Source organism: Ixodes scapularis, unplaced genomic scaffold (genome assembly GCF_016920785.2).
Source record: "Ixodes scapularis isolate PalLabHiFi unplaced genomic scaffold, ASM1692078v2 PGA_scaffold3__209_contigs__length_174095766, whole genome shotgun sequence".
NCBI classification, from domain to species: domain Eukaryota; kingdom Metazoa; phylum Arthropoda; class Arachnida; order Ixodida; family Ixodidae; genus Ixodes; species Ixodes scapularis.
In genome coordinates, this window is record NW_024609868.1 from 118,485,554 (window position 1) to 118,505,982 (window position 20,429).

At 43.2% G+C, this 20,429-nt stretch overlaps 1 protein-coding gene across 1 annotated transcript in view; it reads left to right on the forward strand.

Annotated features, from left to right (window-relative positions):
• LOC8033166 overlaps positions 1 to 20,429 on the forward strand; it is a 107,454-nt gene that overhangs the window by 26,702 nt on the left and 60,323 nt on the right. The window contains exons 3-6 of the mRNA XM_029988065.3: positions 3,993 to 4,139; positions 9,353 to 9,718; positions 12,371 to 12,685; positions 19,439 to 19,536. Of these exons, the coding sequence (XP_029843925.2) occupies positions 3,993 to 4,139; positions 9,353 to 9,718; positions 12,371 to 12,685; positions 19,439 to 19,536 (926 nt within the window). The remainder of the gene's footprint in view (positions 1 to 3,992; positions 4,140 to 9,352; positions 9,719 to 12,370; positions 12,686 to 19,438; positions 19,537 to 20,429) is intronic.

A 20,429-nucleotide genomic window follows, 5' to 3' on the forward strand; every position in this document is an offset into this window, starting at 1 on the left:
TTCGAACGGTGGGCAGATGCTGGGACAAGCCCTCCCTTCAAATGCGTCAAATCTCCTTGAGTCTCGGGACACAAAGAAACGCCACTCTTCGGCGCAAATCCCGCAATTACTGGGCTTCATTTGAGACGTGTATGTCCGGTCCCCGCGCCATTTAGCAGAATCGTTGCAGTGGGGGCTTATGAAAATTTTAGAGAGTTTCGGATCCTCCAAACCCCCCCCCCCCCCTTTCCCCCGCCACACGCTTCTCCTTTTTTTGCCAACATCAGCTGATCCTCGAACGCCTTATCTGTCTTGAGCAGGAATGTTGGCTGATAGACAAACCTACCACTAAAATTCGAAAATACTTTGTAATTTGAGTAGAAGTTACTCGGGAAAAGTAATTAAAGTAAACTACTAATCACCAAAATAAAAATGTAATTGAAAATCACTGAACTATTCAGAAAATTAGTTAAACTACAGTAAGTTGAGTACAATGTTTGAACTACGTAGAAGTTTGCCGCAAGATTTGACACGAGGGTTGTGTGACCACACAGAAAGCTGCAGCGCACTCCGGTTTTGTATGTGGTAGTGCCCTAAATAAACGTAATTTTGTGACCCCGAGGCTAGCATGTCTAATATTAATATTGAAGCAACCGATTAGCATTAGCAATATTATGGTGAATGTTAATTTTCCATTATATGGTCAAGGCTAGCATTATTACGAAAAGAAATGGTCTTCATGCGACTAGTATCTTAATGCCGTTCATCATGGCTAACACTTCCGCCGCCTGCGCCAGAAAAGCGACTGTCCAGAACGGCGAAGGACGCGTATTTCAAAAGTAAAGACGTTTTACATGCTCACTTCGAAGCGCATGCACTGTACAAAAAATCCGTTCTTGAAAGACTCTTCGACGCCCCAAAACCTATTTTTGCTCGTGAATAACGGTTTCGCCTCAAGCACTATTACCGCCTAGCGCATCAGAAAGGCATCTGAGCGGCGAAGAACTCTTTTGGATAAAAAAGGGCTTAAAAGAACTTCTTATAGGTTTTCCAGGAAGACCCTTTGAAGGAGATGCTTAAAATAACCTTTTATGGTCCAAAATACGGAGAAGCCGACGAACCCCTAAGAGTTCTTTGCTTGTGAATGGGGCCAGCTCAACATGAAATATTCAACTGGCCCCATTCACAGGCAATGAATCAACTTGCTCAGCTTAAGGACCTAAGAGTTTTTTTCACGGACAGATTTTTTAGTGTGTGTGTGTGTGGCTGTTGCGGTGTAAGAGGAATATCTGAGTGTTGGTGTCTATGTAAACTATGAAGAAAACTGGTTTACAAATTTCTGCCTGAAAGAATTAAAAATTAATTTCGAAATTCTTTCTTTAATTTTTAAGTCTAAGCTTAATGCACGGTAATTCCTTTTAGACTTCACTAATCTGTATATAATGTCATTACTTTTAGTTGGCAATTTTTTTAATATAACTTAATTCCATTGCTAAATTTTTCAGCGAAGTAATTGGTGACGTAATTTGATTCCTCGACGGAAAGTAATTTTCTCATCCCTACTTTTGTTGTGTGCTACATATTATGTAGTACGGTCCATATACTGAGGTATGCACTCTATTTTTCGACGACTCCTATGAGATTACTCAAATTCAAAACAGTAACGTTGAAACCTGAAATGTGAAACCGAGGACAACGTTTCATGCTCTCTTTCGCATAGACGTTTTGGCCTTTTTTAAATAGAAAACATAGTTTAAGTTGAGTCATTCGCTCTGGTTTCCTCTGTAGATTAACGTCAAAATACTATTCAAGTGCTCTGAAAAAAAAAACAGAGGGATCGCATTTTTTCTGTGTACTCACAAGCTTGTGTTGCTCAAAACGTGGGCCAAATCGCACCACCAAAAAGTATGCATCGCACAGAACAATGATTAATGCCCTATTGGTTTCTGCCAAAGGAACTTTTTTGAGAGCATTGATAGCGCTCAGTATAGTTAAGTTGTTAATTACCTTTGAGTAATGAAATATTTAATTGATAGATTTAAATGTCTGATTTGAATTAGAAACGTTTTAAACATCGTGGAAATAACTGAATCAGCGCACTTTACAGTAATACAAGGCATATGCGTCATTTTAAGGAGTTCTGAAAAGAACAAAATTTTGACACTTTTCTAGGTTACCAGTTTCTTCAAGCGGATTTTTGCGTTAACTGTCCTGCAAGTTATGTGGCCAAAGCGCGCAACTACCGCCTCGCCTCCCTCATAAGATTATGAACTAGCTTTCTCGCACGCTAATTAACCTAAATGTTTCTAAAGAAATTCTAATCTTCCTTCACATTTAGCTAAAAGCAGTTTTTTGACGTATTCCTTTTTAGCGACAGATATTATATTGCACATTGTCCCTGCGTAGTAGAGGTCCAAATTCAGGCACTGTGAGGTATCTTCGAACATTTTTAGCTACTATAAAATTTTCGCCTCACACATTCTTTTTTTTAAGTTAAGGGGTGCTTTCCGTTGGTTTTGTAATACCAATACATTAGTCTGTGTCACGGTTCGCCCGAGAGTGATCGCAAGCGGAATGAAGAGAACGTCAAGCGTCAAAGAAATTGCTGCATTATATTTACAAAGTACAAATATGAACAAATGAAAGGTGAAGAGGCGAATTACAATAAAATTCAATAGAAAAAAATATGTTTAACTATGGAGTTTAACGACTGACAAAGAGGCGTCCCTCAGTCCCTCCCACCGAATGCTCCTGAATGTTCGTTGCGTGGACCAACCGCGAAGAGTTGCAGCTCACCGTAGCCAACTGGAATCCTGCAGGCTTGGGAAGTAAAGAGTTGACGTTGCAGCTTGGGCGTAGCAAGTGTCGGGCAAGTCCTGAACCATAGCCATACACCTCCTTTCGGAGCTCTTCCTCCGACCAAACCCCAGGTTTCTCTGGCCTCTCTTCTTTTTCTTCTACCCTCCAGCTGTATTTTGCGTTCTACTTCCCATTACGGCATGGATCCGCAGAACCATGACAGTCTGCTCGGGTCACTCCTTGCTCATCAGCCTGCAGCAGTTTGCGCCTAATCTCCTACCTGTTTTTGGCAAATGCTCAAGATTTCTGGCAGGCAGGCGTAACAGTATGTACACCACCTGCCTTAAAGAAAAGAACGTCTCAGAAACGCTTAAGTAATTTGCGTAATTTTCAATGCTCTCAGTACCCATATTTGATTTTTTTTTTATTGGGAGTGTTCCACAATTACAAATAAAAAAGTGTCTTTTAAAGTTGTTGACCGCCATCGCGGCAACCGTGGAAGGTTTGGAACTACCTCGTTCCAGCACACTTTATGCTGTATTTTACAAACCCGCATGCGTTAATTTTAAGAAGTGCGGGTACTTGATTATTTGTTTAATAGTCCTTCTAATCTCATATCTTCTAAAAATAAACCATGAAATCCTTACGACATGCCTATATCAACCAGCAAAATACATATTTGTTTATATTCTCGTTCTTCCGTAGCTTTTATTTTGTTTGACCCCACTTCGAGTAACAGACTTTCTTGTGTGCCAATTCCGACCACTAATTTTTGCAAAAAATACTAGATCATTTACACTGCAAATGAATGTATTTCCGACAGAAGAATATTTTGAATAAATTGTGTTTGTTTTATTTTTTAATGGTGATTTTTTTGTTTTTGTTAGCGAGAACGCAAGCGAACATACCTTGTACCTTTTTTCAGGATTTGATATTTAATTTGATCATTTATTTTAACTAACGTTTCGTTTTTGCAACTCTGGCTCACTCCCAAGGGCCCTTGTTAGCAACGACAAAACTATGTCATGTTGCAAATGATTCGTCACTAATTATTAGTTTTCTTATTATTAATATTATTATTCGGTTGAACAAACATCGTTTGTATTCTTAATCATCACATTTTTCTCTAAATTGATGCACTTTTTAGGTTGACTAATCATGAATTGAGAGCGAATTGGACACCTAACAATGACACCATTGTTTAAATTTTTCAGATGCGACATGGTACAACGACCATGTGCCTTTTAAGTGCGGTGGAAATGTCAAATTCTCAAAAATCTTCTTGTGCGATGGAAAACGACACTGTCCCAACGACACAACGCAGTCTTTCTGTGCCGACGATGAAGATTCTGAAATGTGTGGTAAGTGAACAAACACAACCTTACATTGAACGTCCTTTTGACCTTCAAAGACCCGGTTCCACCCTTTCTGCTAACATATAAATCAATGAGTAACCCTATTTTTTAATTTCATTGTTTTATAAGCATTCCTTTGAAATATTTTTAAATAATAATTTTTAGCCTCATGCATTTCGGTTTTTAAAATCCAATTTCCGATTTCATGTTTAGCCCTTGAACTTAAAATGTCTGCATGTTTAATGTGTTAGGGCATGCGTTTTTACCTTTATTGTTGGCTGTGTCCTGGTTTTCGTTTTTGCGTTTTCACTTAATTCTTGGTTTTCGCCATGAAACATGTCCTCTGGTACTAGCACTTATTATGTAAATAAATAAGGCTGTTCGAAGAAAATATTTATACCAAAGGCAGAAATGCAAAAGGGTACAATTTGGAAGCCTTATGAAACAGCAATAGAGCAGGAACAATGACACAAGAACTTGTAATGACATGAACAGTCATTGCAAGACCTCATTTACGGGTTATGCTTCGGCCCAATAGACGAAACGTTTTATAAGCGCCCCGAATAGAAGAGCATCGCGATACAGCTTGTCTTAAGTTTTTGGTGACCACCTTCCCGACGCGTACGCTTAAGTTCAGCGGAATCTCAACCATAAAGTTGCCAACGTTCACCAGCAAAGCTCAGCCGAAAAGTGCCGGTGGTCTAGTTTCGCTCGGCGTGAACCAACATCCCTAAGCTTACACAAAGCAATGGGCAAAACAACTTGGAAAATTGCAACAACGTTTGCGTTTAAGAGAAATCGATCGCGTTACGACTGCTTATAAACTCAATGACTATAAAGAACATATTGGCACCATCTACCAAGTAGTCCTAGAACCTTCCTGATCTAGGTATAACTAGACACATGGTTTCTACCCTATTTGCGAGATCAATTCAACTCACTACCTTCGAAAAATGTTCGCTTATAACTTTTTCTCCAAATATTACAAGCACAGGTGGTAAAAGAATGTTCTGCGATACACAGGTATGGCGAAATTGCAGTTATTTTTAGAAAAAAAATTAGTAACGTTCAGTACGCTTGAGCGGCTCACCGCGACGGGGGTCAGCGGTGGGTCATGCCGTATGTGCCAGCTTCGCGGAGTCAAATATTCAGTACTTATGTGTAGTCCGGGCTCCATATGTTTAAAAAATATGAAAGTCGGAGAAAATCACATTCTGAAATCGATTGTATTAGACATGACTAACCTCTGTGCTGGGCAGACTTGCCGCGACCGACCGGTGACCCACGACACAGCCCAAAGAACAAATGATGTCCAGTGGGACGTGGGTCGCGGCTGTCCGGAGCGATTCACCTTATTGTTATAGCAAAGCGCCCAGACAGTGTTTCTCTCATAAATTGAAAAACCCTATTACAATCATAATTTCTCAAAGAGGTTCCCATTCGTTTTAATTTTGAAAGGACGTGGCACGTTCCCTTTTCGGCGCACCACAATGCTATTCCGAGATGACATACAGTAAAATGCGTGCCCACGGGCTCGAGAAAGCTGATGAAACTGCACCAAAGATCCAAAGACGGTGCATTGATTACTATGCATCGCTCAGGAAAAGCACAATCTAAAACAAGGCTAGTGTGATGGCGAAGAAAGTCGTCATATTCTGTGAAGAATATCCAAGGGAGGCGTCTATTGTTTCGGCGGATTTAACACTGAGCACTAAGTAGACGGCCTTGAACATAAAAACTCTCTCGCAGCCATTCTATATATGATGATACGGAAAGTATTGTTGGCGAAAACCTCTCAATTTGAACTACTTTTAGTTTTATTCATTCTCCGAAGTATTTTCAGGGAGCTTTCAGTAAAATGTGTCATGAAATATACCACTGTGGAACATAACCGGTATTCAGGCGTTCGGAGTACCGAGATTCATGATTTCTACATAGAAAATAAATGAATGCTTCAATATTTCAAAGCAAAATATCAAAGCGTTCGTCGACATTTGTTTTTAGTGAACGGTGCGAGGTGGGCCACCGATGTGTCACGCGAAGTAGCCCTAAGATGGCTCGGCAAGTTTCAAAGAGTATGGCACTGCATAAACCGCAAGACCGCTCGTGCTATCTGTCGGCGCACCCGAGGGAAATGACAGGGGATCCACCGGTAGGCCAAAGAACGCATAGGAATCAAGGTTTCAAAAAGTTCTGCCGCGGTAAAATGTTGTGTGTCCAATAACGTTTGAGTAACTAAAAATTTGCTTTCTGATCATATTAGAAAACCACTTAATTGGCGCACTTTACAGAAATATAAAGCACTCCAGCGTTTATGGGTGTTCCTAAACAATTAAAGTTTTCTATCATTCTGGCAAAATCGGGGAGCACATAATGTTTCGTACGGGCATTATGGGTGCATTATGATTTCCTCTGTTTGGTTACGGAGAGCGTTGTCTAATTTCGGATGCACTGCGCACAATGACACACTCTTGCGTTCTCCGGGTTTATCTTAACGATCCACACAATTTTCAATTTTTTGCAGGAGTAAAGTGTGTCAGGAGGATGTTTTAATGAGGCGGCCTTCGTGAGTTCTGCTTTTATGGATGCGTGAAGGCATGGAAATCTTAGTGCTGTAAGAGTGCAAGAAACCCCTTGGGTAGTAATTGAAGTAATCACAAACGAAGAGGTTTATCGCACCCTTTGCGCTACCCATAGAATTTTGTTCGAAGGTGTGACGTCAAACACTCGCTGCGATATCCCTTGGTCCGTTATAATCCGCCCTATGATGTCGTGAGTTCACGAGGAAATTAAGCTACGCTTCGTCATTCGAGAGCCAGCCCCGCGCGCCGAGGGCTGACTGCGGTTTTAGTATGCTGGATTAAGTAAGACTCGCCAGCGACAGCCACCTCCGGATTGTGCTGGACTAAGTATGATTCGCCGCGTACGCTTGTCTGAGGATTAAGCAGGCTAGACACGTATGACTCACTAACGATGGTTGCCCGTTGGCAAAGTATACTGGACTGAGTACGACCTGCCGCCAATTGTCGCTTGCGATTTAAGTATGCTGAGCAAAGTAACACTTGCTGCGCAGGGTGCAGTGCTACCGCAGGCGACCTTCGATAGCAAGTCATACTAATACCCTAGTTACACGGGCACTTTAAACTGTCGTTGAGTTAAATCACAGTTATCGGCCCCAACTGTGATTGAGCTGAACTGAGATGGTGCTGCACGGCTCTCTAGAACCCAGTTGAAGCCAAAACAAAATTAGTTCTGGTGCCACGTGATCAGTCTAATTGTTAAAGTAATTTACTTGGAGACACACCTTTTATTTATTAGAAATATATTTTACAATACGTTCAAGAAGCTGTTGCTTTTTTGCGGCGTTTACACGAGTACCAAAGCAGATTCAAGGCTAGGTTGCGCATATTTTAGGCTAGGTGGCGCAAGCTACCGCCCGCTACGATGGGTACACCCATTACTATTTTTTTATTTATAGCTGGCCCGTCCACCATCTTCGCTCGTTTGGTGGTTTGCCGGCTAGCCGGGATCGTTTTAGCGGCAGCTGGGACGCCTAAACCTATTCCTTCCGTATATTTTGGTTCTACAACTCTTTCTAGACGCTTCCCCCTGCCTTCCGAAAAAGTAAGTGCCTTGCAAACGATGGTCGGCGGCAGCGGCCCCGCGGAGAGGCACCATTTTACCTCCGTTGGGGAAGTCCGTTCAGTTCAACTGAGGTAAGGGAGCTCAGTTGAACTTAACTGTCATTAGCAGCTCAATGACAGTTGGAGCCGCTTTGTAACTTTGGCCGATAGCGATTGAGTCGAGTCAGTTACCATTGACTGAATCGGAGTTGAGAGCGCACGGGTATTAGTCCAGCTGCCTGTTCCCTCTTTCACATTATCCTTGTTGCGTCTATAAAAAAAAAAAAAAAATCCTTGTGGCACCGAGCAAAGAAGTTGGACAGCTATTCGCATGATCAGGGGTTCGACTCCCGGTGATCCCTTTGGAAAATCAAGCTCGTTGCGATTAATTGTGCCCATTTATGGTGATCTATATGTCATGATGACTAAACATGCTTTCTACATGTCTTGGACACTTATGCATTGATTGATGTGTGCAATGCATGTTTTATGTTGCTTTGGCCTGCGCTGCGTGTAATGCTTCTTCGTCACACTCGGTCGTGACAACGGTTCGCGTGAAATCCAGTACTCAATTTGACGCGCGTCTGGGTTTCGGCTTTCTATCGAAGCGCTTCTTTGCGCCAGAGGTCGTGACTCTTGATACCCGTGGCCAAACCGCATGAGTACCGCCTCCCCTTCCTCGTAGGAGACAAGTATAAGCGTGGCGCGAGCCCGCAAAATAAAAACGCGTTGCTTTTTTAATGACAATGCAAGAATAAACTGTCAATCTCGGTTTCACCAATATGTCGACCTCTGATAAGTTAGTTCATTCTTAAAAATTAGTAAAAAAGCGAGAAAACAAAAAACAAATGGCTGAGATAGGCAGTAAACGCGAGGAGCGACTTTTTTCACGCGAAGAATGCGCGTCGGCGCACATTAGTTGGTCGCTTTGGTCATGGGAGACGTGGACCGGTGGGGCGTAGGTGCGTTGTGATGGGAAACCGGAATACTAAAATGCGCCCAAACCGGACGCGTTTCTTTTTTTTTTTTAACGCTTTAAACTGTTTTGCCTGTCTTGTATTCTGTAAAAGTGTGCGCTGATTTAGTTGATTCCGAGGGTATTGAGAATGTTGTTTTTTTTTTGTTTAAATTATACCTCTAAATTTATCGAATAAAACGTCGATGACTTAAAACCAGATATTGGAACCTAATTATAACAAACGTAATCAAATTTTATATGTAGTTCCTTTGGCAGAAACTAATAGGGCAGCAACCTTTTTTCACTGTATCATCCGTGCTTCTTGCATGAGTAAAATGACGAAGGATTTGAAGAAACACTCTGTATATGCGGATCGTAAGTTCTCCTGACACTCCCGCTAAGTGGCACCAGTGTTTTCTCTCGTCGAAAGAGATGTCGATGGGTTGTAAGAATGTCTGTCACTCTAAATTAAATATTTGTATCAGCCTTCAGTGGTGCAATAGTACAAAGACTAAATCATATTGCCCACCTTTCCTTCGTCGGTAAAATTAGATTTTGAATTTTCCTGAAATTCAGTAAAAATGTCCGACCATTGCCGTATTTGTTACACTGTATGCTCTCTTTCTCGCGGTTTTCAGTGACAAGACGATATCTACCACCCAAAGAATTGGTTTTGAGGACGCAAAGCGAAAACAATTTGACCGTGTTGATCTCATGGTCATTTGAAGACTCCGCTATAGCGGAGCCTGAAGTCGAACTGCCGAGCGACAACGAGGACAGCGAAAACGTGCATTTGGCTGGATACGTACTTTCCGGAACTTCAGATCATCATAGCTTTAGGAAGACTTTTACGACACAAGTCAATGAATACCGTGTCTCGCATCTGAAGCCGTGGACACTGTACGAAATAGTTCTACGACCGTACTACACTTCTGATGGTTCTGTTCAACCAATTTACAAAGTTGGAAAGGCAGCATATAAGATATACCGGAGCGAAGCCACAGGTAAGTTGTAAATTATTGAATATTTTTGAAGATTTGTTTAATACTCTTTTTCCTCTTACATTCTAACTTTTCCTTTTAGTCTATTTTAGAAGATTTGTTTTATCGTCATTCTTTCTTTATATTATTACTCGGTGACATTTTAATCCACGCTGTTGTATATGACCTACATGGCGGAGGTAATTTATGCACGTATAAAGTTTCTGTGCCTGTGAGTGTGAAATAGGTTTATCTATACAAGTATTTTATTCTCGTAGCGCTTGTTCCAACTTTAAGTGGCATTGGAACGCGTCAAGCTGCAACTGGCCGCTTTTTTCCAGCCCCCTTCTTACAATTGTACCTTTTTTGCCTAAATAAAAAATCCCTCTCTATGTATGGGGTGTTTCACGTAAGTGACAAAATTCGTAAAATTAACGTATTCCAGGTAAAAGCACAATTATCTAGGGACCGCATTACTCGCTTTGTCGGAAGTCAGAAAATACTCTATACTTACTAATCAGCTATTTTATTATTTAAAAATGACTAATTTAATTTTTAATTAGTGAAAACACGCATATGTTTTCAAATATAATCTTGGTGAGCGTCATCAAAAACCACTAAATTAGCAATTTTCAAGAAGACTTTGAGCGCGTCAGAAGCGTAGTAGTGCGCTTAAGTTACCACTCGGGGAGCAGGTACAAGACTGGGGCTCCCATAAGAGGCTAAAGAATCGCGCGGGCGCCTTACCGCAACCGCCAGCTTTGTGTACATGCTCCACGAGTGGTAACTTTGGTGCACTACTACGCATCTCACGCGCTTAAAGTCTTCCTGAAAATGACTAATTTAGCGGTTTTCGATGACACTCAGCTAGTTTCTAATTGGAAGCATAAGTTTATTTGCACGAATTAAAAAGTCAATTAGTCATGGTCCATTAATTCGTGAACCCACTAGTAAGTATCACGCATTTTCTGACGTCCGTCACCTCGAGTGTGCGGCCCCGAGAAAATTATCTTTTACTTGGAAGGCAGTAATTGTAGGATTATTTTTTCACTATTACGTGAAACACTCTGTTATAGTATATACGGGGTGTTTCACGAAGGAGGACGAATTCGATATAGCGAAAGCTACGCATCGCTCAAGAAAAAAAAGGCTTATGATGTTTTCGTTCTAGACCAGGGGCCTATTTCGAAAATTTATTAAGCTTTGAAATAATTGAATTTTTAATTATTCTTGAGTAATTATTTTTTTGATATTGAGTTTAAGAGCATGGTTTTATTGGAAGCTTGCTGAACATCATCAAAATACAGTAAAAAAACTGGAATGCAATAGAAGGCACGCGCTGCATTTAACCCTTTCCGAAATTCATTCTGGCCACATTGATCGCTATCATCATCATCTGAAAAAATGCCATATGTGCCGTACTAATGTCAGCCTTCTGTTTATTAATGAAGGAACTTCTTGACGATACTCCTAAGCTAAGGATTTAAGGCCTATACATTCGAGACCTCAGCACGATGCGAAGCAAGAATTGAGTGCAAGAGCTGCGCAAGTGTTCATTTCTATAACTCTGGACCAGTCAATCTGTTAGTAGCACAGAATCGACATCAAAGCCCTTGACGTGTAGACCTTTATCAAGGCGTCTATCTGGGTTGGTGCTTCGTTCTTACTGGTTGCATCTTTGTGGCCATCTACACTGAAAGAGAAATTCGAGAAAAACCTGTACAGTGAATAGCACATTCTCACTTGCCATTGCCTTGCGAAAGTGACAGTGCCCGATAAAATACTACAGGCTACAAGGTTCATTGCCGCCATTAGTGTGGCAAAAGTTAAACCGCCATTTTAGCCACCAGATGGCACTGAATTTCAAAAAGAGATTATCGGAGCGCTTCTCGGCACCGACGGCATCGCACCCCGTGGAGAAATAGTGCAACCTGCCCCTGCTGCGTTGCGCGAAAACAGCGATGCGGATGTTGGTTGCACTATCACTCCACGGGGCGCGGTACCGTCATGCCGAGAAGCGCTCCGATTGAAAACGGAAACTTAAAAACCCGTCGAAGTTGCTGTGTTTTTCAGTAAGGTGTCAAATGTAGCGCGTCCATTCTATTGCACTCCAATTTTCTTATTTAATGTTTTTCGATTATGATCAGCAAGTCTCCAAATAAAACCATGTCTTTCAAATCAATATTAAAAAAAATATATTACGTGGAAATCATTAACAACTTAATTATCACGAACTTTTATAATTTACCTAAATAGGCCCCTGGCCTAGGACCAAAAAAACACGCCTTTTTTTGGTGCAATATGTAGTTTTCGCTATATCTAATTTCACCGCCTTCCGTGAAGCACACTGTATATATGAATGTAAAACATATTCTGGTACAGAATACAAACGACAGTTATATTTGCTTAGTTCGTTGAACAAAGCGTTCGGGGATAATTTAGTTCTAACAAACATTCACGAATCGGCTACTAAGCACTAACCACAAGCTTATTTTTTAAATGAGTCATGAAATGGCATTGGGATTCAAAGTTACGCGCTGCACGCAAGCATACTTATACAACCACAGCTTAAAATACACTTGCCCGCAGCATCACTGAGCCAGAAACGACTTTGTGAACATCGATGGACTGAAGCTTTGGCGACAGAAAATAATTCTGTGCATATTTTCCATACAGCTCCAACAGCTCCCGCCTATGCCGAAGTGTTGTCTGTAGCGGACAAGAAAATTTCGATGAAAGTTCGAGATCCACTCCATTGGAATGGCGAACCAGGCGGGTTCTGGGTTCGCTGGGAGACCCAGGATAATCTGCCAGAGCGCAGAGGCCAGGCCTACTTCGGCATACCTAAAACACGTTTCTTGGGAAATCAGTACCTGAAGATCTCCGTGGACCTTGTACCTGGAAGACACTACGGGCTCTATACTTCAGTGGAGAATTTCGGCCACCAGAACGAAAGCTTCAGGGGCCCCGAAGTTTCCACCTCCGCCGTAGGTAAGGATGTATTACGGAAATTCACTCTCGAGGCAAATGTATGGCGGTCCCATTCATTAACAGACTCAACGAAAGAATATTTCATTCGTAACTAGTCAAACATTTCGCATCAAAGAGATATTTCTGTTAAGAGTTGTTGAAGCAATAAACTCTTTTGAACTTAGCAAATACTATCATGAATAATACGCTTGGTAAAGTAACACAGCATAATGTATCCGTCTGTTTCACCGCGGGACTTTCACTGACAGTTCCCTCCTGATGGTTTAGCACAGCTTTTCTTTCTTTTTTTTTTTTTTCATGGGCAAGTAGTCGCGAACGACCCTGAGCTGCTCGGAGAAGCAGCGCAGGCTAAAAGATCTACAAGTGTTAGGTTTAGGACCATGCAGCCTGACAGATACGTATTTTGACCAAGCATTGTGTTTCAGCAAGTTCTGCTGCATGTCGGAAGGTCCTAATGCAACATTTGCAAGAAGATAAAGTTTAACTCATGTACGTATGTGTAAAAACTTAAGGTCACGTGTCACTTCATATGGACCCAATTGCGTGGGAATTGCTCACCGGCGCTGTATGATAGAAGGGTACGGCTCTGTGGTTAGGATCGCGGTGCAGAAAGAGTGCAAGAAAATGTTTAAACGTGTGCGTATATTCTTTAGGACGCCGCCTCGTCTTCTGGTGCTACCCGCAGGGATGTGACAGCACACTGAATGGAGTAAGAAACAGGCGTATGCACAAATCGTTCTTTTGAACAGGGACTACTTACAGCATTGCACATATGACTGACGATTCTCTTTCTTCTTTAAACTTTAATTAAGTACAATTTTCCACCACAGTAACTGAAGATGCCAGCAGGTTTTATTTCAATCATATTTCAAGATTTATCAACGGGTAGAATTAAGCGCTTGTGGCACAATAAGGGTGACCCTTTAAGGTATTCATTTCTCTAATATTTCGGACCATGGCTCAAAAGATTAAGTTAAGAAAGAAAATGTTTTACAAAATACCTTCTCGACATCTTAATAGCGTTTTACTTTGTATATGGCGAGCGAACTTCTTTTTCCTGCTGCAAAATAGACACGGCCTAGGAGGAGGAAGGGAAGTGTAAGGAAGATAGGGGAAAGGGAATTTGTGTGTCATGTGCTGTAAACTTCCCCGCTAAACTTAGTGGGGGAACTGAGTTGTTTACATTACGTAACATCAGTCACGTGATATCAATTTCCACATCTAAATCGAGTGGGGAAACTGGATTGGTGCTTAGAAAAAGGGGCATCGATTTCCTTACTAAATTTAATGGGGAAACGGAATTGGGGTGTATAGGGCACATGACGTCAGGTGACGTGACATCAATTTTCCCACCGGTTTTGGCGTAAAAACGTAATTGGTGTATAGACCACGTAACCTGAGGTCACGTGACCTTTCCTTCAGTTCCGTTTCCCCGCTAAATTTATCGGTAAACGCACGGACGGAAGAACGGAGGAACGGACGGACGAACGGACACAATTTTGGGATTTGGGGTTCCGGTGAAAGCGGAACGTTAAGCCCGAATGGCTAACTGGTGTCTTCGCTATAGATGAGAAACTTGGCCGGTGCAGTACAGTGCTAGTCCGGAGTACTTAACATGCATCACGTAGTGGTGACTGCACTCCGGTACGATGCTTATTCACATTGAAGCGGACCGAAGTGGCGATTTTCCCCGAATCCCTGGTTTCTGCAGCGAGTTTCTTCGCTCCACGTGCTCCAAGCTGCGATGCGTTCACACATTCGGCCATAGATACCCCCTTTCTTGTTCTTGAGCACAAGCCGGAATATTGCCACGGATAGCTGTAGAGATACAAATGAAAAACTAGAAATTAATGTTGAACGGGGTGACCTTGAGCCTACAAACTTAAAAAGGAACACGCCAGCATCATGTATGCGTCGAAGACGGAAGTTTGATTGACTCGAAGCAGCGCGTTACTGCACGTGGTACGTTCAAGAATGTTCCGAATCAGAACACTCTATGAGAGCAAACAATGGGCTGGAACTTTCCGGAAGGGTGCAAGTATAAGAGAAAGATCCGGCCTGAGCGCAGTTCAAGCGGTGTTTGAACCTCGTTCCTCCGCGTACCAGCCAGGTATATTGCCAACTTCGCCACGCACAGGAAATATTCTCGAAACAGTGTTGATCTAAGAATCGTCGCATTTCGCTCGAGTGAATTGATATACACCAGCCAATTCGTCGTGAACAATAAATTTAAAAGAGAGGAAGTGCGAAGGGGCGAAAAAAAATGACTTATATTGCCTTTAAAAATATAAGAGATTATCACAGTGCCAAGGGTCGGTGGCCGAGTGGGCTAGAGCACACTAGCTCAAAGCACGTGCAGCGAGCTTGCGCTGCAGAACCCAGGGATTCTGGGCTCAATCCCCACCCCTGCCCGTTTCGATCCGGATGAGCATCGTACCGGAGTGCGGTCGTGTATCACTACTGCGTGGTGCACGTTAAAGACCCCAGGCTAGCGCGGTTGTACCGCACTGGCTAAATTTTTCATCTACAGCTGAAACACCAGACGCTCACTGAGGCAGACTAACTTCCGGCTGTATAAACTTACACACAACAATTTGGTTTTGCACATTGCCAATGCAGAATATACTCATATTGCCAATATAAGGAATTTTCATACTGTCAATGCAAAAACAATAACAATTTTGTAGTTTTCTGAAAAGTGTCGGGGGAATTATATTTGTATCAGATTTTTGATTCACTAATATAAACGTTCGCTATGTGCATGTGCTCCTCAGTCGCCAGGCGCGGTCTACGCGCGCAGCGCGTAATTAAAACGTAATATAAAAAGAAGTATCTGAAACGTATGATTTAGATATTGTAAATATATCTTCAGTGAGGTAAAAAAAGATTTTCAAAAATGTTGTATTTTATATTTATTTATTTGTTTATTGAGATTAGCTGCATCGCCTTGGAAGCATTATTGCAGGGAGAGGTTATAAAAAAACATTTCAGATGAAAATACAGAGCGAAAAACATTTTCATTGAGCATGTTTTATTCTAATGCAGTTCGAATAAAAAAATTATCTACAACAAGAGTTTATCATTTCAGATTTGCATTGATGGCCACCTCTTTCTGTCACGCAGAAAGGACATCGGATGTAATTTTCTTTATTGATGCAAGTTTTATCGTTATAAATACAATAACTAAGTTTAAGTTTTAATCTTAAATTTCCCCGTCTCCATGAGAGCAGTTGTCAGTGTAACTGTTCTTTCATAGCCTTGACACTTGCTTTGAATGTATAATTATTCAAGACAAATCTGGCGCAGCGACTTTGTACTCGTTCTAATTTATCCGATAGACTTTAAGTTTGACGGTCCCAAACTGTGCACGCATAATCCAGAACTGAACGAACAGAAGAAAAAATATAAAGTTTCCTTCAGTTCTTTTGGGCAATGACGGAAATTACGACTAAAAATCCTAACATGCTGTTTGCCTTATTAGTTATAAAATTAATATGACCACTCCATAATAAGTCGCTTGAAAAAATAACACCGCGCATGTCTTGCTTATTGGTAAGGATAAAGCCGTGCAGGTGGTAGCCATAACCAAAAAGTAAATCATCTTCACTAAATATGTTCCTTAATGTGTTTTCAAGAGTGGCGGCTCTGATGTGCGGCGCTGATATTGGGCGCTACGAACTACATGCCATACAGTGCAAGATATCAAGACATAGATACAGTGTGTGGAGCATCTTGGAAGAAACATCAGACACCTGAACACTTGATATTTTATAGGAAAGGCTTTCACACCGCAGTTCACCAAGTCGATACTGAATTAGTAAAGGTTTCTGGCTTTACAGGCAGCGACAGAAACTCAAACTTTGGTAAAAGCGGAGATCAGCAAGTACAGCTTATAAAGCCGGGGGTATAGGTCAAGGAAAGATTTGCCTAGGACGGAAAGTGCGCGCACGAGGCGGTGAATATATGCACCACCGTCACACTGGTTGCAACTTTCGTTTGCAGAGAATGGCAAATGAATTATCGTCCTTAATAGAGGTATAAGAATCTTTACCATATGCTCCATTATATCCGAAATTAAAGATGTACTGCTAAAAAACTTACCCTTACTGGATTTTCTTTCATTTTTTGAAGTGGAGATTTAATAATTGTTGAATTAAACATTTTGGCTTGGAGCGCGAACCGCCACCCGACTAAAAAATGGTTTAGCCTCATCTATCGATCCATCGTCCGTCCGCTCCTCCTTTTTCTTTAGCGGGGGCGACATTTTCATCCATCTGAGGGCATTCCCACCTATACAGCGACACGCGGGCTTGACGTCACGGAGCTACGGTGGAGCTGCGATCGCGCCGGAGCCGTGTGGTGTAGGCAGAAGGGCGCATGTTTCAAATGGGCGTCATAGCACTTCATGAACATGCCGCAAAGCCGTGTAGCCGTTAATTGCCACGAAAGGTAAAAACAAAAGTAGCAGAGTGAGTTTCCACAAGTTCCCAGAGGACTCTGAAAGGCGCAGAATGTGTAATATCCGTGCATTGGAAATGGTGTTCTCCTCGAGCGAACGACCGTTTGTGCGACAAGCACTTTCTTGGAGGCAAGTGTGGCTTCCATTTCACTCTCCATCCTGAAGCTTGCTTATGTGCAGGGAAACCGTCGTGGTGATCGATATCACCCAGATTTTGTTTCCACCGTGTTCGCACACAAAGCACCGGTCAAGCGCTCGTCGGTGGCTCGCTACGCCCGTGCTACCAAGCGGAACGAGATCGGCAACAGAACGGACAAAGCGTTGCCGCTTGTCGTACCATGTGGTAATGAGGGTAGGAACAATATCATACTTTCACTTGAAGACGCTGTGTCTATTGAATAAATTAATAAATACATTTGAGCAGATCCACAGTCTGCTGATCCCGCCGGCAGTGCGGAAACCGGCTAGAAGTAATCGTAGACCTCGAGAGACTTGTACGCCTGCTCCGTGTTGGCCGTGAACTGGCTTCGCGAAAAAACTAAATAAACGATGACGTGAGTCATCGACGGCGGTGGCAGCAACTTCACGTCGGAACTCCAGGAGGCCTTGTTCACGGTGTACGGATCGTCTAAGACGCCGCCCATGCACTGTTTTTCTTGATACCGCCGCCGTTCAGGCTTGGCTAGCGAGCTGAAATCGTCGGGCATAACATACGACATACGTTGGCAGGAAATACGACGCACAAATAAAGCTGGAAGCGTCTCTACAACGTCAACAGGGAGTGCACGCCACACAACGCATTGGCGAAAACACGGAGAGCCTGGCCGCTTTTGCCTACGTAGCTTCTGCGCATGCGCGGCCTTCCGACCGTGTTGGTAAACACAGCCGCGCCGCGTGTCGGTCTATACTTCATCTAACAAATGTCTGGAGTAAAGACATATGAACATGCGCGTGAGGTTAGTTTAGGTGAATGCTTTTGCTTGTACGAGACCTCGTGCATATACACAAGCATGGCCTCCTCTGTACTCACAAAGCCTTCCAATTCGATGACGGAGCCATAGAGTGCCCGGTCGTACATTTTGAGGGCGAGGATCTGGTAGCTCTGAGCATTTCTAGGGGAATCTGGATGTCAGCGCACAGCTTTTGTAGCGGCGAGGACCTGAAACATGGTTTTCAAACCCGGCAAGAGGAGGGGGGGGGGGGGGGGGGGGGGGGGGTTAGCGCGAAGAACGCGAGGGGCGCGAGCGGATATTCCATCGCTCGGGAGAAGTGTGTTTCGGCGTCTCGCCGCAGCGGGGTGCCCGTCACCTGGCTCTCCTCTCATCCGTAGTCTGCCGCTCTGCCTTTAAATTTCGGCCGCCGCCCCTCGTCGCGATCTGCCAGGCTTTGTCAGTATAGCTATGATACGAGGCACTTTCGAAAGACACGTGCTCGTGCCCATGCCTTTGCTTGCAGTGCTAATGTTTGTGAGGTGAAGTGCATAAGGGATGTTATGTAACGCTATTTCAACCATACGCCCTCCGACGAAAAACTGAAAGGGCATTCTCTATGCTATGTTCGATTAGTGGAAGGTGACACCGTCGGGGCTGGTTTTCATATTTGCGTCTGAGTGTGATCGATTGCGTTGCCAACGCTCGCGTATTCCCTCTAGGCGAAGTAACGCACTGGAAGAAATCTACCGGGTATTTCTGGAACACTTTCGTTGGGTGTGTACCCGCGGTCAGAAGTGCTCCAGGACTACCGTATTGGTGGCGCCAGTGTCCCAATATGTTCTCTTGTCGTGGGCAGTTAAAAACGTTCGCAACGCATCGATCACGCTCAAAAGCAAATTTTTGAACTAACCTTTATGACACCAGAAACGAGATGACTGAGAGTTTTAGTGCCGCTTTACGGGTCGCGTCTGCGCATTGTGGTGGTGCCTACTGCCAGATTACAGCCGCCATTGCTGACCTTCTCTTGTCTTACGGAGAGGCCCAGCCACTGAAACTAGCGTTGACAAGCCTCCACAAAGTCCAGTGCTGGGAAGAAGGACACAATACAATCTAAAGTTGTAATAACCTGGCCTGCTGTGGTATTAATGAGGTGACGTGAACAGAATTATAGGAAACAAAAACTGAAGGTCCGTTAGGGCGGCGCCCACGCACAGTTGCTTAAAGGCGCCTGTAGTATTATTCTGACGCATGATAGCCTGATATAAAAAGATTAGCTCAAATTCTAGTGTTTTCTGCGTAAATTTCAGTGCAATGAACACTGATTGCATCGACTAAGAGGATATCTTACTTTTTTATCTTTAGTTCCGTGCACGGACCCTGTTAGCGTCACGGCGATAGCCACTGGGCCTCACGATGTGACCGTTACCTGGAGGAGTGAAAGTTTTGTGGAATATTTTGAGGTAAGTTGTGGCAGTAGTTTTTTTGTGTATACCTAATTAGTTTCATCCACGGGGTTCGGCAAACTAGTGTGGTGTTAAAGTTAGTAGTGCGTCTACGTAGTCGCGAACTAAACAAAGAATCAGCGACTAAGGAGTGATTAGGCCCGGCAGTATTCGCGATGGGCGACGCAAGTGGGTATCGACCTTGTCCGGAGTGTCATGCCTTATTAGCGCTGACGACCAGCGGTGGTAAAAGTCGGCAATAGGGAGTTTTCGTGGATCGTTTTCGTCGTCAGGCACCGCTCTCTGCAAGCCGCTACGATACCCGAAGCTCTACAGTCAAAGCCATGGGCGCGCAGGCGAGGTGGCGGCTTCTTCGATGTGGAGGGCTTAACGGAAGGGTAACCGCGGTGTACGAAAACTCCCTAATGGCGGTGAGTCACTAATCACCGGATAAACATTGGGAGAACTGGTACAAGTTTTTTAAACATGAACTGCTTTTTAATGGAGAACACAATCCCAAAATTGTGTCCGTTCGTCCGTCCGTTCGTGCATATTCCGCGCTATATTGCGGGACATTGACGCCACGTCACCTAACTTCATGTGAGATATACATCAAGTGGAGTAACTGACGTCACGTAACTTTTAAACCAATTATGCTTTTTCGTTAAACATGGTCGGTGAAATGAGGACAGGTGACCAATACAACAATTTAGGTATTCCGCTAAATTTCGCGAGGGAATATACTTGACGCGACGCACCGATTCCCTCTCCACCTACATTCAGTTCCCTACGTCTCCCTCCGCTCCCTCCCTCTCCCTCCCCTCGGGCTCTGTACCTATTTCACCAGTCTCCTACGTTGCCCTGCCCCTCGATCCCTTCCCTTTTTTTCCCTCCCTCTTCCTCTTTCTTCT